Raw genomic sequence first — 9,678 nt, forward strand, 5'->3', positions numbered from 1 at the left:
TCATGTCCATCCTGAGGAGGGGATCCGGGGAGAGGAAGGAGCCCCCAGGGGCAGCGGCCGGCCTTGACGCTGACTGTACTTTTGCTGGAGCCGAGCATGCAGATGTTGGACCCGTCGGGCTTCCTGGGCAGAGAAGAAGGAGGCAGCAATGCTGTGCCGCAGGCGCCGGGCGTAGGTGCGCAGCAGCACGGTGCCACCCGCTAGGAGCTGCAGGGTGCCAGCAGCCAGGGGGCCTGCGGCACAGGGTTGTTGGGCGGGCAGCAGTGGACAGTGGCCGGAGGTGAGGTGCAACTCCCACTGGTAGGAGCCGTGCGTAGAGACCCAGGGGCTCTGGGGCACAGGCTGGTTGAAGAGGAAGGGGATGAAGCCCAGGGCTGTGTATGCTGCCTTCAGAAAGGAGAAAGAAAGGTTGCAGTCAGCCACCCAACCACTGCCCAGCAGTCTCCCACCAGCCAGACTGGCAGGGACTAAGGGCCCCACATCCCTACCCTCACCTGAAAAACAGGGGGAGAATGAACCCACCACCCAGAGTTTAAGGAGGTCCAAATGGGATTGAAGCTGAAACCAGTTCTTTTGTAAAAGTTACAAACACCATACAAATATTATTATTATTATTGTTATTATTATTATTACTTTGGTATTATAGAGAAAACCAGTTCATGCTCTGGGCATTCATTCAGCCCTCTACTCTTCCATCCAATAGACACAGGCCTGTGAGGTTGAGGCCAGCAGAAGCCTCATTAAAAGGGCAGTGGGGGCATCCTGCCCAGTGTGGTGGCTCGTGCCTGTAATCCTAGCTACTGAAAAAGTGGAGCTCCTAGAGACTGCATTCTCAGCCCAATGGCAGGCAGGAGGAGGGTAGGGTGGAGTAATTAGGAGAGAGTAATTGGGCTAGTGTCATCCCAGCTGCCAAGCCAGTCTGGGCAAAAAGTGAGACCCTATCTCAAAAAGCAACCAGAGCAAAAGAAGATAGGGTTGTGGCTCAAATAGTAGAGCACCTTAGCTCAAAACAAAAATTCACAGTGAATTCAATGTGACCATCTTGGATGTTCTCCCCAGCTAGGCGGGTCTTACTGTCCTGCTCTTCAAGTTGGGCTGTGCCTAGGTTTGCGAGGGCACGGAAGAATGCAGCGCAGAGAGATGGAAGATCAGAGGGGAGCCCCAGGACTTCAGTACCCAGCTGTTTGCATGAGACACAGCCGGGGACCCTAGAACTGCACTTTTAGCAGCTCATGAGGATTTTTTCCTCTATTTAGAATCAGAAGTAAGGTGTTATGTGCAGCATCTCTGAGCCTCTTATCTTCCTCTGTATGTGGGGAGGATGATTGTTCTGGTCTGCGAGCTTTGTAGTGGCATTCAAAGTTGAGACTCAAGCTTGTTCACTTTTTACCGTCTTTGGAATCGGGCTTTGTCTTAAGGTCAGCAGGACGTGTTGGTGCTTCCAGCAGCCCTGCCATTGGCACTGCACGTGCAGACAGGCACTTCTCCGGGTGCTGGGCTCAGAACATCACTGCAGCCCAGCTACAAGCACTGCGGGACTGGGCGCAGTCTGCCCTTCCAGAGAGATTGCCATCCAGCAAATGTCTGGCCTAGAAGTGAATGGTTCTTGTGGCCAATGAAACCTAGGATAGGGCAGCTGGGGCTTGATTGTGGAGAGAGCAAAACAAGTAGTTGTGCGCCCACACATACATGCCTGGGTGTGTGTGTGTGCACACGTGTGTGCATGCGCATGCACGTACACGCACACCTGTTGCTGTGGCTTAAACTCAGGGCCTGATATTGTCCTTTACCTTTTTCACTTAAGGTTGGCACTCTACCACTTGAGCCACAACTCCACTTCCAGCTTTTTGGTGGTTAACTGGAGGTAAGAGTCTCACAGACTTTCCTGCCTGGGCTGGCTTGGAACTATAATCCTTAGATCTCAGCTGAGTAACTAGGATTATAGGCATGAGCTGCCAGCACCACTGCAAGCAGTCACTGTTGAGGAGTGACCGCGTGGATGGGTTACAGTCTTGCCAAGCAACAACCTACACAGGGACTTCATGGAAGTGGACAGGACTGAGTCATGCTGAGTCACTGAGCCATGTGCCAAAGGCCAGTTGGCCACACTCAGTGAGAGGCAGGAGGAAGTTTCACTTTGGGAAAGGAAGATTGTTGGGCATGGAGGAGTAGGTCCAACGCATGTTTTCTCAGATGATCAGGGAGGGCCAGCACCAACCCTTGCAAAGCTGATAACCCAAAGTTGGAAGAAAATGCTGGAGAGATGAGGGAGGAGCACCAGGCACAGGGAGGTTGGAGATGAGGCTCAGACTTGACAACTGGTCCAGAGTCATTCAGAAGCCCTGGGCTTGATCTGGAGCAAGCCAGGAAAATCAATAACGACTTCCCCGTGTTTCTTGTGTGTGTGTGCATGAGATATGACCAACTAACTCTATGTTAAATGCTAAGTGAACTACTTTCTGTGACCACAACTGAGATGGAAAGTGATAAGTATCCATTAAGGATGGACAAACAGCGCTTTCCCTTAACAATATATGAAATGATAGGCTGACTTGGAATGGGGGTGTCTTAGGCTTGATGAATTTGATCCAATTAGAGGCCACACACTTCTTTCTTGTGACCTATGGGAAGCCATCAGGCACATATTGTATTTGTGATTGGAGAAAACTTTCATAAGATGATTCCCTTACCATTTACAATAAACTCTAATTTTCTAGCTTACTTTCTTGCATAAAAAAATAGGGGCTAGGGGCTGGGAAGGTGGCTCAGTGGTAAAGCTCTTGCCTTGCATACATGAGGCCCTGGGTTCGATTCCTCAGCACCACATAAGCAAAAAGAAAAAAGCCGTAAGTGGCGCTGTGGCTCAAGTGGTAGAGTGCTAGCCTTGAGCTGAAGAAGGACAGTGCCCAAGCCCAGAGTTCAGGCTCCACGACCGGACCCCCCCAAAAAAAATAGGGGCTCGGAATGTGGCTTAGTGGTAGTGAGTTTGCCGAGCATGCGTGAAGCCCTGGGTTCAATTCCTCAGTACCACATAAACAGAAAACGCCTGTGGCTCTAGTGGTAGAGTGCTAGCCTTGAGGGTAAAAAAAAGGATGCTCAGGGATAGTGCCCAGGCCCTGAGTTCAAGCCCCAGGACTGGCAAAAAAAATAATCTGGCTGTGGCCACCTAAATTTTGGTTGACTTGATTTTGTGCAGTTTAAAAGAAAACTTCCTAGATATCAAATGTACTCTGATAAATATATCATTTGTGTTACAGCACAGGATCTATCCTAATGTTTCATACAACAAACTTCTGTGTGAGATCTCACAAAGTAAAGTGAAAAGATTTCAACAAGAGATTGAAAAACACAAATCTTGGCCTGAGAGTAAATACATCCTACTGCAAGTAGCTTGACTAACATCTATATATGTATATATATATATATGTATGTATGTATGTATATACGTATATATTTGGATTGTAAATACTCTTGGTTGTGTAGGTAATACAGTCCTACCTGACCACTACCTCACCATGCCTTTGTACAGCAGCCCAGATAATACAAAAATAGGTAGAAGGCTGTGTTCCAATAAACTTTATTTACAAAACTGGAAGACAGCTGGAATTGGCTTGAGGGTCATAGGTGGCCTACTCCTGCTCCACACCATTACTAAACCTTACATCTAGCCTGACATATCACATGTGAACTGTTAGTAATTATTCCACCACTAGTGAGTGGTTAGTAGAATGTGCTGTGAAGTCAAATTGTTTTGGAGACATTATTTATAGTTTCACAGCCTCTAGAGGCTCCCTGGAGGATTGATTTCATTTCTATAATGAGGAAAATGGGTCTAGAACATTTTGCTATTTAAGAAGACCTTGGCCTTGACCTGGGGGCAAGCAACTTGAAGGTTGAAATAGGGGATGGAAAGAGATTTCATTTCACAAACTAGTGTGTGGGGGTGGGTTCCCTACAACATCTACCAATGCCGGAGGCCCCATGGCTGCTCCAAGAGCTGCCACGGGGGAAACACACAACATTTAGCCACCAGTCAAGGGTTAACACACCCTGCTTCTTCTAGGGAATGGCCCAGGGCCTTCCTTCCCCATGTACTTACGTCATAGTTGATTGTAAGTGTGACAGGTACAGTGGGCAACTGCTGAGCCCAATCCACGGCTGCCTGAGCCAGGAGAAACACCACGTGGTCTGTGGCCACTGTCGCGGCTGTGGCCACCATGAGCAGCCCCAGCAGCCCCAGCCTCAACGCACAGCTCCACAGTTCCTCTTGGGACAGCTTCGGCTGGGCCGTCTGCAGCAGCCAGGAGGGTGAATGGGCTAGCAGATGTGTGGCTCTGGCCTGTGCCAGCTGCTGAGCCAGCTTCTGAGTTGCATAGATGTTGTCAAACTGCAGGTCCGAAAGGTAGCGATGGAGGTACCAGGCCGACTCCAGGAAGAGGCCTAGAATAAACAGGCCAGTGGCCAACCACTGGGTCCCCAGAGCTGCCATCCGGACCAAGGACTCCAGGCCAGAAAAGTCCTCCAGGACCTGCTGAGTGACCCTGAGCATATGCAGGCGGAAGGCAGAGCCATTGCCCTGGGCCTCCAATGTCAGCCCCCGGCTGCCGGCTTGGCCTTTGGGGCCCAACAGCCTGGACGCCTCGTGCAGCTGCTGTGTGGTATTGAGCAGACTCTCCAGGGAGCCCTCAGTGACACATCTCAGCACCTGCCCTGCCGCGTTCACGTTGGCCAAGACATTCGGCACCACAGCAACGGCCAGGGTGGTAGCACTGTAGGACAGGAGAAGCCGGTGGCCCTGTTCGGTGCCCAGGATAGGCACACTAAGCGCAAACAGGCATCGGACTGGGGGCATCAGGCCCAGGCTGAGGAAGAGCAGGAGGCCACAGACAGTCGTCACCCCAGCTGAGGGTCCCAGAGGGTAAAGCTGAGAGGAGACCAGCCAATGATGAATCAGACCTGTGGCAGCCATAGCCAGGGGTCCACAAAGGAGGAGCTGGGTTAGCAGCTGACCATAGCTGGCTGGGACAGGCTGGCAGAAGGCATCCCAGGCAGCCTGCAAAGGAACAAGCACTTTGCATATTCCTGAGTGCCAGAATCTCCATCTGCATACAAGGAAATAGGAGGACCCTCTGTCAGGAGGATAAGGTGTCTTCCCACTCTCCCTGCCCTGAAAAATCAGAACAGGCACACCCTCCAGGTGGGCCAATCAGGGATACCCATCCCCTATCCACATAAGTAAACCAATCAGAGGGAACCACCCCTTTCAATATGACACAGATGAACCAATCAGAGCCTTCCCCTGGATTATTCTCTCAGGGGTTGTGAAGTAAGGGCCCAGGGTTATGCAGAGTTCCTTAGCATGTGAGTTTGGTTATCTGGGCTGCCACAATACATGTGCAGTACTGTGAGAGCAATACAAAATGTCATGGAGTGAGATATGCAGATATGAGAGAGAAAGAGTGAAAGAGGAGGAGGAGGAGGAAGAGAAAGAGGAGGAGGAGGAAGAGAAAGAGGAGGAGGAAGAGAGAGGCAGAAATAGTCAAAGACAGAGCAAAACAATTTCTCTGGAATTCATTGTGGCTCAGTGAGTCACCCTAGACTTTTCCTTTCACTCCTCTCCTATCTTTTTCTTTCTTTCCCTCCCTCCCCCTCCCTCCTTTTCTCCCTCCCTCTCTCTTTCTTCCCTCCCCCTCTTTTTTCCTCTCTATTTCTTCTTTCTTTCTTGCTTGCTTGCTTGCTCGCTTGCTCGCTCACTCGCTTGCTTTCTATCTTGCTTTCTTTCTGTTGGTCCTGGAGCCTGAACACTGGGCCTGGGCACTGTTCTTCAGCTCAAGGCAAGTGCTCTACACTTGAGTCACAGCACCACTTCCAGCTTTTTCTGCTTATGTGGTACTGAGGAACCAAACCTAGGGTTTCATGCATGCAAGGCAAGCACTCTACCACTGAGCCACCTTCCCAGTCCTCCCTCCCTCTCTCTTTTTCTTTCTTTTCTCTCCTTCCTTCCTTCCTTCCTTCCCTCCTTCTTCCCCTCCTTCCTTCCTTCCTTCTTTTCTTCCTTCCTTCCTTCCTTCTGGGGATTGAACCCAGGACCTTGCATTTGCCAGGTAAGCACTCTAGCACATGAGCCATGCCCTCAGCCCTTTTGTTTTTTATTTTGTCTTGGAGACAGTCTTATGCTATGTTTTCCTGGGCTGGCCTTGAACTCTTGATCCTTCAGTCTCTACCTCCTGACTAGCTGGAATTATAGGTATGAACTACTGTGTCCAGCTGCCATTTGCTTCTTTAAGGCCTCAGTGTCTCTGTAACTTACAGGCCAGGAGGGTAGATCAATTGACCTTTAGGGAACCTCTCTACTCTACTGCCCTTACATTTATTCACTTAATATATATGTAAGCCGGGCACTTGTGGCTCATACCTGTTATCCTAGCTACTCAGGAGGCTGAGATCACCATCAAAGCCAGCCCAGCAAGGAAAGACCGTGAGACTTTTATCTAGAATTAACCATCAAAAAACCAGAAGTGGGGCTGGGAAGGTGGCTCAGTGGTAGAGCGCTTTCCTTGCATGCATGAGGCCCTGGGTTCAATTCCCCAGCACCACATAAGCAAAAAGAAAAAAAGCCGGAAGTGGTGCTGTAGCTCAAGTGGTAGAGCGCTAGCCTTGAGCTGAAGAGTTGAGGGACAGCGCCCAGGCCCAGAGTTCAGGCCCCATGACTGGACCAAAAAAAAAAAAAAAAAAAACCAGAAGTGGAGCTGCAGTGACACTGCAGAGGGTCAGCCAAGAGTAGCAAGATGCTGGATCTGGGACCTTAGGCACTCTGATGGGCTGTACCACTTCCAGCACTCCACCCCTGGCCCTTGAACAAATTTGGATGTGCATCCCCCTGTATAATTAATATTCAGGACAGGTGTTGGTGCCCCCCACCCCCGTAATCCTAGCTACTCAGGAAGCTGAGCTCTGAGGATCATGGTTCAAAGCCAGCCCAGGCAGGAAAATCTGTGAGACTCTTCTCCAATTAACCACCAGAAAACTGGTGTTGTGGCTCAAATGGTAGAGCTCAGGGACAGCACCCAGGCCCAGAGTTCAGGCCCCATGACCAACCAAAAAAAATTAGTATTCAGAACAGGAGAGCTAGTAAAATAATAGCTACCGGTATAGACCATTTAAGAACTGAAAGCCAGTGCCCATCATACTAGGTGCTACGCTCTGCTGGATGGTGCAAATGATAAGGACACTAGCTGCTGTCCATCCCATGCTTCCTTGAATCAAGCCCTGTATATGCATTTTCTCACATCTAAAATTTTCTGGGACACTGGATTCATTCCCATTTCACAGAGGGGGAAACTGAGGCTCAGAGAGGTGAGGAGTTTCCCAAGGTCATGCAGACAGGAATGGCGCAGCTTTGCCTGTGACCCTCAGTGCCCAAGTCCCAGACCTACCCACTCCTGGCGAGGCGCTGGGTGGCTCCCCACAGGCCCCTCATGTTCCCTGGAGAGGGGTCCTCCGGTGGCTGGCCTCCGGCAGCAGGGCAGGTGGAATGGAGGCGGGCAATCGCTGACCCTCTGGAAGTCCCGTGGCTTCTGCTTTCCCACTCTTTGATTGAGTGCTCCTAGCAGCCTGGCTCCGCCTGCTTGAGGCCCACCTCCCTGGAAGTGGGAAGAGCTGCCTCATGCCCTCCAGGGAGGGGTGGGAGGAGAGCAAGCCGGTCTTCAGCCTTCTGTGATCTGGACCCCCGGAAGGTGTTCCCAGGAGAGTGAGGCTAAGAGCTTCCCTCTGCTCACCCTTCCTCTCCCTTCGGTAGTTCTGTACCCAAGGGGGGCACAAAGATCCCTGACTTCAGGCAGGGGTAGGGTAGGCCAAGAACCCATAGAAGACATTGAGACCCTTGCTGAAACCGAGGTGAGTGACTGCCTGGGCACTGCATTGTAGAGGCAAAATTCACAGCCCTGTGATTACCTCAGAATGCACTGCAAACAGTAGGTGCTCAATACATGTAAAGTTCTTGCCATCAGTGCCCTGCACATCCCCTTCCAGGCTGTTCCAGAGCCCACCCTACCTGGAATGGAGAGACGTCCCTCAACACCTCGGTCCTCCAGTGTCCTGGGGGCCTCTGACCCCCAGGGATCTCTCCTGAGCCCCCCCTATTCTCCACACACAAAGTATGGGTCTTTAGGGGTGGGGGAACAGCCAGGGCATTCCATCTGCCCATCCCCTTGGACTGAAGAAACGCCCGTGGCTAGACCCTCAAGGGCTTGAGTCCCCGCAGAAGGCCCAGGGCCTGTGCACAGCCCCAAGGACCAGGCACACAGATGCAAAGCCATTAGTGACACAGGAATGCCCAGTGCGGGTGTAGCAGCACAGAGGAGGCCCGGCCCATGCTCGCGGTCTTAAGGGGTGTGCGGGCCCCGGCCAGGGGAGGTACCAACTTACAACCTGTGCAGATCTGGAGTGGGCCTGCTGTCTTAGTGTCTAGTGGGGGGCATCTAGCCTCAATCACAGCACCCCCCACACACACTTGAACCCAAATGTTAGCTTTGCTAATCGCCATGCTGTGTAACCTTGAACAAGACACTGTCTCTCTCTGAACTCAGGCCGCCTCTGCTGTAGGCTTTGTGGGAGAGGTCAGTGAGGGACTGAAGAGTGCTCCCTCCTGCCTAGGCTGCCAGCTGTGCCCGAGTGAGCCCAGATTTTGCTGTCCCCCTCCTACTTCATCACCCAGGACACAGCTGAGCACTAAACTGGTCAGAAGAAACAGCCCAGAAGAGGAGGCTGGCATTTGAGCAGTTCTTCTGAGCGCCAGGGAGCCAGCCAGCTGGGGTTTATGTGGGACAATCCCAGGCACAGGTGGATACCACCTCTGTCCATTCAGGCTGGCCTGACCTCAAAGCCCACACATCCGGAGGGGCTGTGAAGTGCCAGAATTAGAACCAGCTTGGCGGAAGGAGGGGAATTTCAGGGTGTGAGACTCAGAGCCATGAGACAGAGAGGAAGCGCACGGGCTCAGTCAGAAGTCAGGGGCCTCTGAGTACAGGAGTCACCGTGGGTGGGGAGTGTGACCTTGAAGCCCATCTGAGAAGCTGCTGGAAGCTTCCAAGCAGCCAGCGCTGCCTGAGAGAGACAGGATAATGAGAGCCACTGGTGGGAGCCATGTGAAGTTCATTTGCTAATCATAGCATGAAAAACCCAAATCCACTTCAAATATTTTATCCAATCGAGTGTATCGGAAACCTTAATCTTTCACCATGTGAATGATAGACAGTCATGGGTACATTCATTTTGGGTTTTTTTCCAGCTTTGTTTTTTCAACTCAGGCAGATATGCCTGCCATACTCACTTCTGGCCGGCCAGGTGTGCGCAGCAGCACACAGAGCGGGTGTCAGATGGAGGGATGGGGCCATGTTCCCCATTACAGTAAAGCAGTCCCAGGCCACCAGAAGTAGGGACCAGGTAGAGCCAAGAGCACCATCCACCAGATCGTGTAGCTTAGGTGTCACAGGTTCAAATGGCTGTGCAGGGCGGGGAGAGGGCTGAGGGAAGAGAACCTGTTAAGCCATGAGAAGTGACCAGTGGGCTTACGCTCAGCTGCAGTCGCTGCTAAGTGTCAGAACTCTGTTATTGGATCCCTTCATGGCTTTTCCAAGAGGAGGATAAATCCTTTCAGGTGACATTTCCTGAATTTAA

The 9,678-nt window shown here is 51.5% G+C and overlaps 1 protein-coding gene across 1 annotated transcript; it reads right to left on the bottom strand.

Annotated features, from left to right (window-relative positions):
* Ocstamp (osteoclast stimulatory transmembrane protein) lies at window positions 1–7,480 on the bottom strand. The gene is made up of 3 exons (XM_013010733.1): window positions 7,437–7,480; window positions 4,100–5,102; window positions 1–387 (listed from the first exon to the last, which is right to left on the bottom strand). Exons 1-3 carry the CDS (start codon window positions 7,478–7,480, stop codon window positions 1–3), a joined length of 1,434 nt encoding a protein of 477 aa, XP_012866187.1.
* Window positions 7,481–9,678: the final 2,198 nt, after the last annotated feature.

This window comes from Dipodomys ordii, unplaced genomic scaffold, assembly GCF_000151885.1.
Source record: "Dipodomys ordii isolate 6190 unplaced genomic scaffold, Dord_2.0 Scaffold13, whole genome shotgun sequence".
Lineage (NCBI taxonomy): Eukaryota > Metazoa > Chordata > Mammalia > Rodentia > Heteromyidae > Dipodomys > Dipodomys ordii.

Coding starts and splice junctions, on each gene's coding strand:
- Ocstamp (XM_013010733.1), bottom strand. CDS start 7,480: ATGAGGGGCCTGTGGGGAGCCACCCAGCGCCTCGCCAGGAGTGG. Junction 5,103..7,436: donor CAGCGCCTCGCCAGGAGTGG/GTAGGTCTGGGA, acceptor CCTTGTATGCAG/ATGGAGATTCTGGCACTCAG. Junction 388..4,099: donor CACTTACAATCAACTATGAC/GTAAGTACATGG, acceptor TCCTTTCTGAAG/GCAGCATACACAGCCCTGGG.